Here is an 18,870-nt window from a genome sequence, read left to right as displayed (position 1 = left end):
TACACCACATAGTACTGCCTGGATTACATCAAATAATATTGCCTGGATTACACCACATAAAACTGCCTGGATTAAACCACATAATACTGCCTAGATAACTCCATATAGTACTGCCTGGATTACACCACATAATACTGCCTGGTTTACACCACATAGAACTGCCTGGATTACACCACATAATGCTTCCTGGATAACTCCACATAGTACTGCCTGGATTACACAGCATAAAACTGCCTGGATCACACCACAAAGAACTGCCCGGATTACACGATATAGTACTGCCAGGATTACACCACATAATACTGACTGGATTACACCACGTAGAACTGCCTGGATTACACCACATAATACTGCCTGGATTACACTATATAGTACTGCCTGGATTACACCACATAATACTGCCTGGATTACACCACATAGAACTGCCTTGATTACGTCACAAAATACTGCCTGGATTACACCACATAATACTGCCTTGATTACAGCACATGGAACTGTCTGGATTACACCAGATGATACTGCGCTGATTACACTACATAGTTCTGCCTGGATTACATCACATAATACTTACTGGATTACAACAAATAATACTGCCTGGATAACTCCACATTGAACTGCCTGGATTACACCACATAGTACTGCCTGGATTACACCACATATTAATGCCTGGATTATACCACATAGTACTGCCTGGATTGCACCACATAATTCTGCCTGGATTACACCACATAGTACTGCCTGGATTACACCACATAATACTGCCTGGATTAAACCACATAGAACTGCCTGGATTACACCACATAGAACTGTCTGGATTACACCACATATTACTGCCTGGATTACACAACATAATACTGCCTGGATTAAACCACATAGAACTGCCTGGATTACACCACATAGAACTGTCTGGATTACACCAGATAATACTGCCCGGATTACACTATTCAGTACTGCCTGGATTATACCATTTAGCACTGCATGGAATATGTCACATAATACTGCCTGGATTACACCACATAATACTGCCTGGATTTGACCACATAATATTGCCTGGATTACAACACATAGCACAGGGAGGCTGTATCAACATGGACTGATGTGTGTCAGCGTCTTTATACCTCTTTGTTTTTCTCCGTCACTCTCCATCTCTTCCTCTTCCTCCGTCAGTCTGGGGTGATGTTCCATCTGTGGCCACAAGGTGGAGTGAGAGGATCATGTAGAAACACATAGAACACCAACCAGTACCATTGAACAACACACATCTTTCAGTTCAAAGTAAATGTTTATTCTGTTCTTCTTCTCTCCAAAGTCTCAAAAATAAAAATACACAGAAAATAAACAGTAAAGTCTATTTAGCGTTGCAGCATAATTGATCAGTACATTCACGTAACAAAAGACAGATAAACCATAACATGCACTTCCCCCACCTCCATGGTGTTATATCATTATACAATATGGAATCAGGCTTGTCTTACAAAAACGTTGACCAGTCTGTGGATGTGGCCCATGTGTGGTTCATATCCTCTAGTTAAGCCAGTGGCCAGCGCCGTGCTCCAACCTGCTACTACTGAATGAGGCATCAGAACACAGAACAATAAAAACATTTATTTAACCTTTACTTAACTAGGCAAGTCAACAAGGTGAGTCCCAAATGGCACCATATCCCAAAATGAAACGTCCCTTTTTCAGGACTCATCACAGTAGTCCCTAATGAGGACTCATCACAATGGTCCCTAAAGAGGACTCATCACAATAGTCCCTAAAGAGGACTCATCACAATAGTCCCTAAAGAGGACTCATCACAATAGTCCCTAAAAAGGACTCATCACAATAGTCCCTAAAGAGGACTCATCACATTAGTCCCTAATTCATTTGAGAAAATAACTTTGAAGCTTTCAAAGATTTCCACAGTTAACCAGTACATGCACATTCGCTAAAACGATAAAATATGCAAAAACAGTAGGTCAAAAATCCACTCCACAGTGGCCTATCAACTTGAAACTTGTCATCACTATCATGGACGTCTCTAAGATGAACCACACTAAATGTTTTACTGATATCTCTAAAAAACAAGGACACTATTAACAAATCATTAATTGCATATGTAAAACTAATGTTCAAAACCGTCTGGAATCATCTTCTCCTTTATGAACCATACATCAGATTCACCTCAGATTTTTATCTTTAATAGTTTTGAGAAAAGAATAGTTGCTACATTCAAAAATGGCCGCACTCTACCTATAGATGTATGTTAGCACACATGCTAATGCTAAAAATACTTTAAACATCTACTCATGAACCATAGATCAGATTGACACTAGATTTGGTATATAGACTCAATGAATTATCCTCTAAAGAATTTGAGAATGATTACTTGTTGTAATCATTGTCGGCCACTAGATGAAATGCTCTTATGTAGTTGATTTGCAAATCCAATCAGCTTTCCACATTGATTTAATGTCATCACATTTATGTTTTGGGTTGAAGTGAAGAGGAAACTACATTGATTACAACCAGGGATGGGGAAAAATGTCAAAATACAACAACAAAAAATAACATAAAGATCAATGTTTGAAAAATAAACTACCAAATACTCGTATTTTGATGTGTATTTCATTAAAATGCATGTATTTTGTATTTTAAAATACAGAAATACATTAGCCAATAGCAGGCCCCAACAGCAACAACCTTCTCAGTAATGGTTACAGAAAAAGTTTACTTGCTATGACTGTGATACAGTATGTTGTTGTTCATCTGCCTTAGTTTAATGCACTGAAGTCACTCTGGATAAGAGTGTCTGATAAATGACCAAATTTAATAGTGAAAATGAACATACCAAAATGAAATGCAATGTGCTAGGGCAAAAAACTAAAAGGTTCCCCCTTCAGGGTCCCCAGGACCAGGACTAGAGGACCCTGATCTACAGTATGGTACAGTAGCTTTCCCAGAAGCCTGGTGCAGCTCTGGGTGGAACTCTGGATCCACCTTCTATATCAATCTTGGTATCCCTAGACTCCCTGGCGGCGATGCCCTGATACATCATTACATTTTCCTCGTGGGTGGGACAGCCCGCCTGTTCCAGGAAGTTGCTCAGTGACATGTCCGCGGATGAATGACCACATATGATCATGAGCAACCCCCTGCTGATGCGATAGGTGTTGACCGGGTCGAAGCTCCTCAGGTCCTCGTGCTGGGTCACATAGACCTTATCCACTGTCATGTCAGGACGCATACTGATGATGAGGCGGTCCATGTTGCTGGTATCTATGTTACCAGTGTTGTACTTCCTGACATATTTAGGCATGGAATCAGATGCTGTGAGGTGGAGGTTGCCCACCTCATAGAATGGGCAGCCACCATCAGGAAGCAGCCTCTTGCAGACATTGTTTTCACACTCACGTCTGTTCAGGAAGCGATGGAAACCAAAGTCTCCCTCTTTGGGGTCGTGATCTGCAAACATCTGGTTGTCATCGTCGAAGCCGATGTAATCGTTGGCGAACCAGAAAAGGAGCTTGAGTCCGTGCCTGGGTGAGGGACGACCAAACCTAGAAGCTCTCAGCTCCTCCATATTGTTCAATGTTCGAACCATGGTACCCCTGGGGGAGAGAGAGAGAGGGATAGAGGGGGATAGAGAGAGAGAGAGAGAAAGAGAGAGAGAGAGAGAGAGAGAAGGATGGATAGAGAAAGAGGGATGTAGAGAGAGAGAGAGAGAGAGAGAGAGAGGGATAGAGAGAGAGAAAGAGAGAGAGAGAGGGATGGATGGAGAGAGGGAGAGAGAGAGAGAGAGAGAGGGATGGATAGAGAGAGAGGGATGGATGGAGAGAGGGAGAGAGAGAGAGAGAGAGAGAGAGAGAGGGATGGATGGAGAGAGGAGAGAGAGAGAGAGAGAGATAGATAGAGAAAGAGAGAGAGAGAGAGAGAGAGAGAGAGAGAGAGAGAGGGATGGATGGAGAGAGGGAGAGAGAGAGAGAGGGATGGATAGAGAAAGAGAGGGAGAGCAAGAAAGAGAGAAAACAGACAGCATTAAACAATACAGTTCATGGTGATATAGTTAAGTTACCTTCCATATACAGTATAAGCCTCTGCTAAGAGGTCTGGACCTTTATGGCACAGGAGTGCACTAATGTAGCTGTTCCCTACATCACTACGCTGGCAAAAGTGTTACAGGCTGTTTAATTTTATTTTTATATTTCGAGGTCGGATGATAGCATGTAGGACACACCAATTGATGTCACCTCGTTAGTTAGTATGTGTTACACCTGTGCTGGCTTGTCCATCTCGTTAATTGGAAGGTGCTTCACCTGTGCTGGCCCAGGTGATATTTAAGAGTGGCTGGCCCAGGTGATATTTAAGAGTGTCTGGCCCAGGTGATATTTAAGAGTGGCTGGCCCAGGTGATATTTAAGAGTGGCTGGCCCAGGTGATATTTAAGAGTGGCTGGCCCAGGTGATATATAAGAGTGGCTGGCCCAGGTGCTATTTAAGAGTGGCTGGCCCAGGTGCTTCTTAAGAGTGGCTGGCCCAGGTGATATTTAAGTGGCTGGTGTTCCTAATGGTTTGTACAGTGTATAAATATATATACTTGATTACAACTGTTGTTGTATCTGATCATAAACAACTCAAGACTGGAGAGCAGACCTAGATGAACTCAGATTAGAGGAGACCTAGATGAACTCAGATTAGAGCAGACCTAGATGAACTCAGATTAGATCAGACCAAGATGAACTCAGATTAGAGCAGACCTAGAAGAACTCAGATTAGAGCAGACCTAGATTAACTCAGATTAGAGCAGACCTCGATGAACTCAGATTAGATCAAATAAAGTATCAAGTTGTTAATTGTGAGCTAGATTCGGGCATATTCCTTCCAAGAGAGCAAATTTACAAAAATATACATCACAAACTAGATCTAACTTGTATAGTAAGGACAGACTAGATCTAACTTGTTTAGTAAGGACAGACCAGATCTAACTTGTTTAGTGAGGACAGACTAGATCTAACTTGTTTAGTGAGGACAGACTAGATCTAACTTGTTTAGTAAGGACAGACAAGATCTAACTTGTTTAGTGAGGACAGACTAGATCTAACTTGTTTAGTAAGGACAGACTAGATCTAACTTGTTTAGTAAGAACAGACTAGATCTAACTTGTTTAGTAAGGACAGACTAGTTCTAACTTGTTTAGTAAGGACAGACTAGATCTAACTTGTTTATTAAGGACAGACTAGATCTAACTAGTTTAGTAAGGACAGACTAGATCACAAAAAAACACATCATAAAATGTTTTTACTGTACCTGGTGTTTTAAAATAAATGTAATCTCTATTTTCTGGTGCTCGATGTCCGTGTAGATCTGTATGAGGCCGTGTGAGAAGTTGATTTGATGATCTGCAGGCTTTGCTGCCTGTGTGTGTGTGTGTGTGTGTGTGTGTGTGTGTATCATTATTTACGCTGGGGGCAGGACTTCCCATGAAGAGCCCAGAGTGTTCAGGAAATGATACTGAAAGTAATCTTAGTCCTGGGCTGTGTTCCAAAGTCCTTCCCTACTTTCTGCCTCCTCGATTCATAAAGCGTCTCCGAGTTGGAGTTATGATCTAGGATCAGTTTTAATCCTTATAATCATAATGAAAGAGATTACATGGACGGGGGACCTGATCCTAGACCAGCATTCGTCTGAGACCCAGATGTTTGAGCTACAGCCAAGGGCTCCAGCCTTTTCTCCTTTTAGGGACCCATGAGCTATGGTTTCTCCTCTTTGGGGGACTAATTACATTAAACTAGCACTGCAGAACTGACTGCATTAGTGTCAGTCAGTGGCAACCAGTATTTCAAATCAAATGAACCTGTTGGGGGTAGGGGGCAGTATTGACACGGCCGGATAAAAAACGTACCGATTTAATCTGGTTACTACTCCTGCCCCGTAACTAGAATATGCATATAATTATAGGCTTTGGATAGAAAACACCCTAAAGTTTCTAAAACTGTTTGAATGGTGTCTGTGAGTATAACAGAACTCATATGGCAGGCAAAAACCTGAGAAGATTCTGTACAGGAAGTGCCCTCTCTGACAAGATCTTGTTCTTCTTGTCTCTGTTTATTGAAGACTGAGGATCTTTGCTGTAACGTGACACTTCCTACGGCTCCCATAGGCTCTCAGAGCCCGGGAAAAAGCTGAATGATATCGAGGCAGCCCCAGGCTGAAACACATTTGCGCTTTTGGCAAGTGGCCGATCAGAGGACAATGGGCTTAGGCGCGTGCACGAGTCGACCCCATGCTTTATTTTCAAATAATAGCAAATAGTAATTCAGGGCCTGTTATAAGCCCCTCCTATTTTTTACTTGCCTGTTTTGCATGTTATTTTTTTCATGTTAGTATTTTTACAACATTAGCACCTGTTAGAGGTGTTGAAGAAGTTACTAGACTGGTCACCAATCAGACCTGTTAGAGGTGTTAAAGGATTACTAGACTGGTCACCAATCAGACCTGTTAGAGCTGATAAAGGGGTTACTAGACTGGTCACCAATCAGACCTGTTAGAGCTGATAAAGGGGTTACTAGACTGGTCACCAATCAGACCTGTTAGAGGTGTTAAAGGAGTTACTAGACTGGTCACCAATCAGACCAGTTAGAGGTGATAAAGGAGTTACTAGACTGGTCACCAATCAGACCTGTTAGAGCTGATAAAGGAGTTACTAGACTGGTCACCAATCAGACCTGTTAGAGCTGATAAAGGAGTTACTAGACTGGTCACCAATCAGACACAACAATAAACTAAACCAGAGGCTTAAACAAGATCAAAATATACTATAATCTCAAAATGCAGACAGGTTGTGTGATTTGGTTCCAACTCCAAACTATGTACTGTACCTGTTTGTGACACCTAAAGAGATTGTGTACAGATTAGTACAAAAACAGGTATGGAATAACCAAAGAGTTTACTGAATTCCTTGGAGTCATTAAAACTAATTTTTCAACCTCTCCACAAATTTCTTGTTAACAAACTATAGTTTTGGCAAGTCGGTTAGGACATCTACTTTGTGCATGACACAAGTAATTTTTCCAACAATTGTTTACAGACAGATTATTTCACTGTATCACAATTCCAGTGGGTCAGAAGTTTACATGCACTAAGTTGACTGTGCCTTTAAACAGCTTGGAAGATTTCAGGAAATTATGTCATGGCTTTAGAAGCTTCTGATAGGCTAATTGACATCATTTGAGTCAATTGGAGGTGTACCTGTGGATGTATTTCAAGGCCTACCTTCAAACTCAGTGCCTCTTTGCTTGACATCATGGGAAAATCAAAAGAAATCAGCCAAGACCTCAGGATAAAGATTGTAGACCTCCACAAGTCTGGTTCATCCTTGGGAGCAATTTCCAAACGCCTGAAGGTACCACGTTCATCTATACAAACAATAGTACGCAAGTATAAACACCATGAGACCACGCAGCTGTCATACCGCTCAGGAAGGAGACACGTTTTGTCTCCTAGAGATGAACGTACTTCGGTGCGAAAAGTGCAAATCAATCCCAGAACAACAGCAACGGATCTTGTGAAGATGCTGGAAGAAACAGGTACAAAAGTCTCTATATCCACAGTAAAATGAGTCCTATATCGACATAACCTGAAAGGTCGCTCAGCAAGGAAGAAGCTACTGCTCCAAAACCGCCATAAAAAAAGCCAGACTACGGTTTGCAACTGCACATGGGAACAAAGATCATACTTTTTGGAGAAATGTCCTCTGGGCTGATGAAACAAAAATAGAACTGTTTAGCCATAATGACCATCGTTATGTTTGGAGGGAAAAGGGGGAGGCTTGCAAGCCGAAGAACCAATCCCACCCGTGAAGCATGGGGGTGGCAGCATCATGTTGTGGGGGTGCTTTGCTGCAGGAGGGACTGGTGCACTTCACAAAAAAGATAGCATCATGAGGAATGAAAATTGTGGATATATTGAAGCAACATCTCAAGACATTAGTCAGGAAGGTTAAGCTTGGTCGCATATGGGTCTGAAATGTATTTGGCTAAGGTGTATGTAAACTTCTGACTTCAACTGTAAATGTCTTCAATAAGATCCTTGCTATAACCTGATTCTGAGGGTTGTTAAGGGGAATGTGTGTTCTCAGTATAACACCTGTTGTTAAGGGGAATGTGTGTTCTCAGTAAAACACCTGTTGTTAAGGGGAATGTGTGTTCTCAGTATAACACCTGTTGTCAAGGGGAATGTGTGTTCTCAGTAAAACACCTGTTGTTAAGGGGAATGTGTGTTCTCAGTAAAACACCTGTTGTTAAGGGGAATGTGTGTTCTCAGTAAAACACCTGTTGTTAAGGGGAATGTGTGTTCTCAGTATAACACCTGTTGTTAAGGGGAATGTGTGTTCTCAGTAAAACACCTGTTGTTAAAGGGAATGTGTGTTCTCAGTAAAAACCCTGTTGTTAAGGGGAATGTGTGTTCCCAGTAAAACACCTGTTGTTAAAGGGAATGTGTGTTCTATCTGATACAATACAAGTTGACTGCTGATTGAACCAGCCTTTATAGTTTTTTGAGTCCCAAATGGCACTCTATTCCCATTCTAGTGCACTACTTTTGACTAGGGCCTATAGGGAATAGGGTGCCATTCAGGATGTACTCTTTATAAATACACAGTTGAATACTGCTAGTATAACACAACATACTAACTGTAAGGCGAACAGCCTCAACAACTCTCTCATCATCGTCTCTCTTCTCATATAAAGGACTAAGTCAATATCCCCAGGAATTAGTTTGGTACTATATTATAGCAATGTGTATATTTTTATGTTATATTCAACCATTTCTTCCTTTGAGAACAATTCTACACCTCGTCTGACTTGAAACTTGAACTGTCTCCTGTTTATATTATCTGTCAAGGTCTATTTCTGAGGTAGCTCTGGTCCAGTTCGTTACGTGAAGCTTGCGGATGCTGAGCATTCAAGCAGGCAACACAAATAACGCCTTGGACCAGAGATATTGTAGGGGTTACAGGGGGACAGGCTGGTAAAATGCAGTACTGTATTAATATCCTGTTTCTGCTGTTTCTACTTAACAGAGTGAGATAAATAAAAGCTGTCAATAACACTGAAACAAAGCAGTGGTGTTGTTCCCTCCTGTCCTCCTCACACATATTACTGCCTGGATTACACCACATAATACTGCCTGGATTACACCACATAATACTGCCTGGATTATACCACATAATACTGCCTGGATTACACCACATAATACTGCCTGGATTACACCACATAATACTGCCTGGATTACACCACATAATACTGCCTGGATTATACCACATAATACTGACTGGATTACACCACATAATACTGCCTGGATTATACCACATAATACTGCCTGGATTACACCACATAATACTGCCTGGATTACACCACATAATACTGACTGGATTACACAACATAATACTGACTGGATTATACCACATAATACTGCCTGGATTATACCACATAATACTGCCTGGATTACACCACATAATACTGCCTGGATTACACCACATAATACTGCCTGGATTATACCACATAATACTGCTTGGATTATACCACATAATACTGCCTGGATTATACCACATAATACTGTAGAAACACATGGAACACCAACCAGTACCATTGAACAACACACATCTTTCAGTTTAAATGTTTATTCTGTGATTCTCTTCATAGTTTCGAAAATACAAATATATAGAAAATAAACTGAAATGTCTTTTTAGCGTTGCAGCATAATTGATCAGTACATTCACGTAACAAAAGACAGATAAACCATAACATGCACTTCCCCCACCTCCATGGTGTTATATCATTATACAATATGGAATCAGGCTTGTCTTACAAAAACGTTGACCAGTCTGTGGATGTGGCCCATGTGGGGTTCATATCCTCTAGTGAAGCCAGTGGCCAGCGCCGTGCTCCAACCTGCTACTACTGAATGAGGCATCAGAACACAGAACAATAAAAACATTTATTTAACCTTTACTTAACTAGGCAAGTCAACAAGGTGAGTCCCAAATGGCACCATATCCAAAAATGAAACGTCCCTTTTTCAGGACTCATCACAGTAGTCCCTAAAGAGGACTCATCACAATAGTCCCTAAAGAGGACTCATCACAATGGTCCCTAAAGAGGACTCATCACAATAGTCCCTAAAGAGGACTCATCACAATAGTCCCTAAAGAGGACTCATCACAATAGTCCCTAAAGAGGACTCATCACAATAGTCCCTAAAGAGGACTCATCACAATAGTCCCTAAAGAGGACTCATCACAATAGTCCCTAATGAGGACTCATCACAATAGTCCCTAATGAGGACTCATCACAGTAGTCCCTAAAGAGGACTCATCACAATAGTCCCTAATGAGGACTCATCACAATAGTCCCTAAAGAGGACTCATCACAATAGTCCCTAAAGAGGACTCATCACATTAGTCCCTAAAGAGGACTCATTACAATAGTCCCTAAAGAGGACTCATCACATTAGTCCCTAATTCATTTGAGAAAATAACTTTGAAGCTTTCAAAGATTTCCACAGTTAACCAGTACATGCACATTCGCTAAAACGATAAAATATGCAAAACAGTAGGTCAAAAATCTTCTTGTCATGAACCATAGAACCAAATGACACCAAATTCAGAATGTAGAGGCCCATGGTACATCTTAACCTAGTTTGAGAAACACTAAGGGTCAACAGATTTTAAATCCCTGTAAATCCACTCCACAGTGGCCTATCAACTTGAAACTTGTCATCACTATCATGGACGTCTCTGAGATGAACCACACTGAATGTTTTACTGATATCTCTAAAAAACAAGGACACTATTAACAAATCATTATTTGCATATGTAAAACTAATGTTCAAAACCGTCTGGAATCATCTTCTCCTTTATGAACCATACATCAGATTCACCTCAGATTTTTATCTTTAATAGTTTTGAGAAAAAAATAGTTGCTACATTCAAAAATGGCCGCACTCTACCTATAGATGTATGTTAGCACACATGCTAATGCTAAAAATACTTTAAACATCTACTCATGAACCATAGATCAGATTGAGTCTAGATTTGGTATATAGACTCAATGAATTAGCCTCTAAAGAATTTGAGAATGATTACTTGTTGTAATCATTGTCGGCCACTAGATGAAATGCTCTTATGTAGTTGATTTGCAAATCCAATCAGCTTTCCACATTGATTTAATGTCATCACATTTATGTTTTGGGTTGAAGTGAAGAGGAAACTACATTGATTACAACCAGGGATGGGGAAAAATGTCAAAATACAACAACAAAAAATAACATAAAGATCAATGTTTGAAAAATAAACTACCAAATACTCGTATTTTGATGTGTATTTAATTAAAATGCATGTATTTCGTATTTTAAAATACAGAAATACATTAGCCAGTTGTCACAGGTGTCGTAGGGTAGAGACCAAGATGCAGCAGGAAAATGTATACTCATCTTCTTTTATTATGGTGAAGAAGGAAAACACATAAACGTATACAAAACGAACTGACAGTCTCATCAGGCAAAACAGCTAAACAAGAACAATCTCCCACAGATTGAAAAACAAACTCCTAATTATAGGACCCTCAATCAGAGGCAACAATAACCAGCTGCCTCCAATTGAAGGTCCAACCCCAATTAACTAAACATAGAAATATACTAACATAGAACAATGACTAACAAACCCCGGACTAATAAATCAAATACCCCTCTACCTAAACACATACACAAAACACACACCCTGAACCACATAAAACAAACACCCCCTGCAACGTCCTGACCAAATTACAATAACAAATAACCCCTATACTGGTTAGGACGTGACACCAGTAGCAGGCCCCAACAGCAACAACCTTCTCAGTAATGGTTACAGAAAAGTTTTACTTGCTATGACTGTGATACAGTGTGTTGTTGTTCATCTGCCTTAGTTTAATGCACTGAAGTCACTCTGGATAAGAGTGTCTGATAAATGACCAAATTTAATAGTGAAAATGAACATACCAAAATGAAATGCAATGTGCTAGGGCAAAAAACTAAAAGGTTCCCCCTTCAGGGTCCCCAGGACCAGGACTAGAGGACCCTGATCTACAGTATGGTACAGTAGCTTTCCCAGAAGCCTGGTGCAGCTCTGGGTGGAACTCTGGATCCACCTTCTATATCAATCTTGGTATCCCTAGACTCCCTGGGGGCGATGCCCTGATGTGTAATTAAATTTGGCTCGTGGGTGGGACAGCCCGCCTGTTCCAGGAAGTTGCTCAGTGACATGTCTGCGGATGGATGGCCGCATATACTCATGAGCAACCCCCTGCTGATGCGATAGGTGTTGACCGGGTCGAAGCTCCTCAGGTCCTCGTGCTGGGTCACATAGACCTTATCCACTGTCATGTCTGGACGCATACTGATGATGAGGCGGTCCATGTTGCTGTTATCTATCTGACCAGCGTAGTCCTCACTGACATATTCAGGCATGGAATCAGATGCTGTGAGGTGGAGGTTGCCCACCTCATAGAATGGGTAGCCATCATAAGGAAGCAGCCTCTTGCAGACATTGTTTTCACACTCACGTCTGTTCTGGAAGTGATGGAAACCAAAGTCTCCCTCTTTGGGGTCGTGATCTGCAACCATCTGGTTATCATCGTCGAAGACGATGTAATCGTTGGCGAACCAGAAAAGGAGCTTGAGTCCGTGCCTGGGTGAGGGACGACCAAACCTAGAAGCTCTCAGCTCCTCCATATTGTTCAATGTTCGAACCATGGTACCCCTGGGGGAGGGAGAGAGAGAGGGATAGAGGGGGATAGAGAGAGAGAGAGAGAGAGAGAGAGAGAGAGAAGGATGGATAGAGAAAGAGGGATGTAGAGAGAGAGAGAGAGAGAGAGAGAGAGAGAGAGATGGATAGAGAGAGAGAGAGGGATGGATGGATAGAGAGAAAGAGAGAGAGGGATGGATGGATGGATAGATAGAGAGAAAGAGAGAGAGAGAGAGAGATGGATAGAGAGAGAGGGATGGATGGATAGAGAGAAAGAGAGAGAGGGATGGATGGATAGAGAGAAAGAGAGACAGAGAGAGAGAGAGAGAGAGAGAGAGCGGCAGAGAGAGAGAGGGGGAGTGAGAGAGAGGGATGGAGAGAGAGAGAGAGAGAGAGGGGGATTGATGGATGGATGGATGGATAGAGAGAAAGAGAGAGAGAGAGATGGATGGATGGAGAGAGAGAGGGAGAGAGGGATGGATGGATAGAGACAGAGAGAGAGAGAGATGATAGAGAGAAAGAGAGCGAGAGCGAGAGCGAGAGCGAGAGAGAGGATAGAGGGATAGAGAGAGAGAAAACAGACAGCATTAAACAATACAGTTCATGGTGATATAGTTAAGTTACCTTCCATATACAGTATAAGCCTCTGCTAAGAGGTCTGGACCTTTATGGCACAGGAGTGCACTAATGTGGCTGTTCCCTACATCACTACGCTGGCAGAAGTGTTACAGGCTGTTTAATTTTATTTTTATATTTCGAGGTTGGATATTAGCATGTAGGACACACCAATTGATGTCACCTCGTTAGTCAGTATGTGTTACACCTGTGCTGGCTTGTCCATCTCGTTAATTGGAAGGTGATATTTAAGAGTGGCTGGCCCAGGTGATATTTAAGAGTGTCTGGCGCAGGTGATATTTAAGAGTGGCTGGCCCAGTGCTTCAGTTGTCTTGATAGATGTGGATTGTTAGCACTGTTGGATTCTGGGTTAAACGTGGAACATTGCTGTACTAGAGACATGATAGATCAGAAGTAATACTATAGTATCTGAGGGGTGATAGAGACTGGTTGTTACATCAGAAGTGAAAGGTTATCTGTAGGAGCCAGATGGCTTTGGAGTGTGCTGGGTGGACGGGAGGAAGTCACGGGAGTGCGATAGGGGATACGGGTGGAGAGCTTTGGATTAGGCATCAAGGGGGTTGAGGACAGGACAGGTAAGGGAGACGGAACGGTTTATTACCCTATCGCTTCGTCTTCCTGTCAAACCATAAAAGTTTAAAGGATTGGAGAGAAGGAGGAGTGCCTACATTGGAGTATACAGTGGGGAGAACAAGTATTTGATACACTGCCGATTTTGCAGGTTTTCCTACTTACAAAGCATGTAGAAGTCTGTAATTTTTATCATAGGTACACTTCAACTGTGAGAGACGGAATCTAAAACAAAAATCCAGAAAATCACATTGTATAATTTTTAAGTAATTAATTAGCATTTTATTGCATGACATAAGTATTTGATACATCAGAAAAGCAGAACTTAATATTTGGTACAGAAACCTTTGTTTGCAATTCCTGTAGTTCTTGACCAGGTTTGCACACACTGCAGCAGGGATTTTGGCCCACTCCTCCATACAGACCTTCTCCAGATCCTTCAGGTTTCGGGGCTGTCGCTGGGCAATACGGACTTTCAGCTCCCTCCAAAGATTTTCTATTGGGTTCAGGTCTGGAGACTGGCTAGGCCACTCCAGGACCTTGAGATGCTTCTTACGGAGCCCCTCCTTAGTTGCCCTGGCTGTGTGTTTCGGGTCGTTGTCATGCTGGAAGACCCAGCCACGACCCATCTTCAATGCTCTTACTGAGGGAAGGAGGTTGTTGGCCAAGATCTCGTGATACATGGCCCCATCCATCCTCCCCTCAATACGGTGCAGTCGTCCTGTCCCCTTTGCAGAAAAGCATCCCCAAAGAATGATGTTTCCACCTCCATGCTTCACGGTTGGGATGGTGTTCTTGGGGTTGTACTCATCCTTCTTTTTCCTCCAAACATGGCGAGTGGAGTTTAGACCAAAAAGCTCTATTTTTGTCTCATCAGACCACATGACCTTCTCCCATTCCTCCTCTGGATCATCCAGATGGTCATTGGCAAACTTCAGACGGGCCTGGACATGCGCTGGCTTGAGCAGGGGGACCTTGCGTGCGCTGCAGGATTTTAATCCATGACGGCATAGTGTGTTACTAATGGTTTTCTTTGAGACTGTGGTCCCAGCTCTCTTCAGGTCATTGACCAGGTCCTGCCGTGTAGTTCTGGGCTGATCCCTCACCTTCCTCATGATCATTGATGCCCCACGAGGTGAGATCTTGCATGGAGCCCCAGACCGAGGGTGATTGACCGTCATCTTGAACTTCTTCCATTTTCTAATAATTGCGCCAACAGTTGTTGCCTTCTCACCAAGCTGCTTGCCTATTGTCCTGTAGCCCATCCCAGCCTTGTGCAGGTCTACAATTTTATCCCTGATGTCCTTACACAGCTCTCTGGTCTTGGCCATTGTGGAGAGGTTGGAGTCTGTTTGATTGAGTGTGTGGACAGGTGTCTTTTATACAGGTAACGAGTTCAAACAGGTGCAGTTAATACAGGTAATGAGTGGAGAACAGGAGGGCTTCTTAAAGAAAAACTAACAGGTCTGTGAGAGCCGGAATTCTTACTGGTTGGTAGGTGATCAAATCAAAATCCAACGAAATCAAATCCCTGACGAAGGCCATACAGACGAAACACGTCGTATTTTTTAAACTTTGTTTCTATTGAACATGCCATACAAATAAAGGCATTAATTATATGAAGAGTGCCTTGGTCCCCCTTTCTATTTGATGTCCTATTCACCCCTTTTACCAAAGAGCACCTTCTGTCTACCAACATTTACTATTGTGTACCTTAGTAGCGCTTCCCTTCCTCCTCTTTCTAATAGTGACAATAGGACAGTTGTTATCGTTGGCCTAAAATAACTGTGGTAACCTAGTAACGTGAGCCCTCTTGACGATTATCATGAAACGTCATCAACATGAACAGCCCAGCAGGTTTGAGCACATTTTCATTTAGAAGAATTTGGCAGCACATCCATCAAGAGACAATACACTGTATTTGAGTCCCAAATGCCACCCTATTCCCTATATAGTGCCCTTCTTTGGAACAGGACCCAATATGGAATAGGGTGTCATTTGGGACCACGCCTGGATGAGTCAAGTGTTAGTTTGAAATACAATCTCCTGAAGGACCCAGGAACATGACACTTAAGGGGGAAAAAATATTTAACTACATGACAATAAATGCAAAGTTTAAATAGTTACAAAACAGTATACAACTCAATATTAGGAAGGTGTTCCTAATGGTTTGTACACTCAGTGAATAAATATATATACTAGATTACAACTGTTGTTGTATCTGATCATAAACAACTCAAGACTGGAGATCAGGCCTAGATGAACTCAGATTAGATCAGACCTAGATGAACTCAGATTAGAGCAGACCTAGATGAACTCAGATTAGATCAGACCTAGATGAACTCAGATTAGAGCAGACCTAGATTAACTCAGATTAGAGCAGACCTCGATGAACTCAGATTAGATCAAATAAAGTATCAAGTAGTTAATTGTCAGCTAGATTCGGGCATATTCCTTCCAAGAGGGCAAATTTACGAAAATATACATCACAAACTAGATCTAACTTGTTTAGTAAGGACAGACTAGATCACAAAAAAACACATCATAAAATGTTTTTACTGTACCTGGTGTTTTAAAATAAATGTAATCTCTATTTTCTGGTGCTCGATATCCGTGTAGATCTGTATGAGAAGTTGATTTGATGATCTGCAAGCTTTGCTGCCTGTGTGTGTGTGTGTGTGTGTGTGTGTGTGTGTGTGTGTGTGTGTGTGTGTGTGTGTGTGTGTGTGTGTGTGTGTGTGTGTGTGTGTGTGTGTGTGTGTGTGTGTGTGTGTGTGTGTGTGCGTGTGCGTGCGCCAGAGTGTTCAGGAAATGATACTGAAAGTAATCCTAGTCCTGGGCATGGCTGTGTTCCATAACACAAAGTTCTTCCCTACTTTCTGCCTCTTCGATTCATAAAATGTCTCCGAGTTGGAGTTATGATCTAGGATCAGTTTTAATCCTTATAATCATAATGAAAGAGATTACATGGACGGGGGACCTGATCCTAGACCAGCATTCGTCTGAGACCCAGATGTTTGAGCTACAGCCAAGGGCTCCAGCCTTTTCTCCTTTTAGGGACCGGTGAGCTATGGTTTCTCCTCTTTGGGGGACTAATTACATTTAAACTAGTACTGTAGAACTGACTGCATTAGTGTCAGTCAGTAGCAACCAGTAATTCAGGTTCTGTTATAAGCCCCTCCTCTTTATTTCTTGCCTGTTTTGAATGTTATTTTTGCATGTTACTTTTGTTCCTCCTTTAGCACCTGTTAGAGGTGTTAAAGGAGTTACTAGACTAGTCACCAAAATACCTGTTGGGGATCTGATCCCGGTATTGGGATTTATTGTCAAGAGACCATGGCGGGAAATTCAAAACTGCAAGAATCTAATAATTTCAATTTCTCAAACAATCAACTATTTTTCCCCATTTGAAAGATAAACATCTCCTAAATCCAACCACATTGTCCGATTTCAAAGAGGCTTTACGGCGAAAGCATAAAGTTAGGTTATGTTAGGAGAGTACATTGAAAATAGCTGTGTGTAATGTTTTGTCAATTCAAAGACAGGCGTCACCAAAAGCAGATAACCAGCTAAAATTATGCACTAACCTTTGACAATCTTCCTCAGATGACACTCCTAGGACATTATGTTATACAATACATGCATTTTTAGTTCCATCAAGTTCATATTTATATCCAAAAATAGCATTTTACAGTAGCGGTGAAATTCTGAATTTTTTTCCCCTCAAATGCTTCCGGTGAATCAACGCTACAATTTACAAAATTACTATTCGAAAACATTGGTAAATTATAATATTGTCATTCAAAGAATTATAGTTTAACATTTCGTAAATGCTACTGCATTGCCAGATTTCAAAATAACTTTACTGGGAAATCACACTTTGCAATAAACGGGGTGCTGTGCTAAGAACAATAGGCTAGGATATACAGGTTAGCACCATCTTGTAACCATCTAATATCAATAATACTATTGTCAATAATCCCTTACCTTTGATTATCTTCATCCATTGGCACTTCCAGGAATCCCAGGTCCACAACAAATGTGGTTTCTTTCGACAAAGTTCATAATTTATGTCCAAATAACTCCAAGTTGTTCCATGTTGTTAGCGCTTCGGTAGGCTACTCAAAAGTAAGGCGGGGGGGGAGTCACGACGAAAAGTTAAAAAAATAATCTATTTACGTTCGTTCAAACATGTCAAACGTTGTTTAGCATCAATCTTTAGGGCCATTTTTAACGTGAAACATCAGTAATGTTTCAACCCGACCTCTCCTGTGTCTTGAAAAACGTTTTTGAAAAATGTCTCGCCTCACATGAACTCACATGAATGCGACATCGCAGGGACGTCAACTTCTCTTCCTTGTCATCCGGTCTCTGTTCATCATAGACGCTTCAAACAACTTTATAAAGATCGTTGACATCTAGTGGAAGCCGTAGGAAGTGCGAAATGAATCCTTTGTCGCTGTGTGATCTATTAGCAATGACTCGAAAATAGTACAGCCAGAAAATTCTCATTTCCTGGTTGTATTTTTCTCAGGTTTTTGCCTGCCATATGAGTTATGTTATACTTACAGACACCGTTCAAAAAGTTTTAGAAAATTCTGAGTGTTTTCTATCCAAATCTGTTAATAATATGCATATCCTAGCTTCTGAGTTGGTGTAGGAGGCAGTTAAAAATGGGCACATATTTTTTTCAAAATTCTCAATACTGCCCTCTAGCCCCAACAGGCTAGACTGGTCATCAATTAGACCTGTTAGAGGTACTAAAGGAGTTACTAGACTGGTCACCAATCAGACCTGTTAGAGTTGTTAAAGGAGTTAGTAGACTGGTCACCAATCAGACCTGTTAGAGGTGTTAAAGGAGTTACTAGACTGGTCACCAATCAGACCTGTTAGAGGTGAT

General features: G+C 41.5%; 2 protein-coding genes across 2 annotated transcripts; both read right to left on the bottom strand.

Annotated features, from left to right (window-relative positions):
• Positions 1-1,263: 1,263 nt before the first annotated feature.
• On the bottom strand, positions 1,264-5,427 carry LOC106602018 (uncharacterized). The gene is made up of 2 exons (XM_014194461.2): positions 5,291-5,427; positions 1,264-3,596 (listed from the first exon to the last, which is right to left on the bottom strand). Exon 2 carries the CDS (start codon positions 3,587-3,589, stop codon positions 2,921-2,923), a length of 669 nt encoding a protein of 222 aa, XP_014049936.2. The 5' UTR covers positions 3,590-3,596; positions 5,291-5,427; the 3' UTR covers positions 1,264-2,920.
• Positions 5,428-9,726: 4,299 nt separating this feature from the next.
• LOC106602070 (uncharacterized) lies at positions 9,727-16,680 on the bottom strand. The gene is made up of 2 exons (XM_014194527.2): positions 16,535-16,680; positions 9,727-12,779 (listed from the first exon to the last, which is right to left on the bottom strand). The coding sequence occupies exon 2, from the start codon at positions 12,770-12,772 to the stop codon at positions 12,104-12,106; it is 669 nt and encodes a 222-aa protein (XP_014050002.2). The 5' UTR covers positions 12,773-12,779; positions 16,535-16,680; the 3' UTR covers positions 9,727-12,103.
• Between the last annotated feature and the right edge of the window lie 2,190 nt (positions 16,681-18,870).

Source organism: Salmo salar, chromosome ssa03, assembly GCF_905237065.1.
Source record: "Salmo salar chromosome ssa03, Ssal_v3.1, whole genome shotgun sequence".
Taxonomy (NCBI): domain Eukaryota; kingdom Metazoa; phylum Chordata; class Actinopteri; order Salmoniformes; family Salmonidae; genus Salmo; species Salmo salar.
Note: the sequence above shows the minus strand (reverse complement) of the source record. Positions and strands in the feature narration are given on the sequence as shown.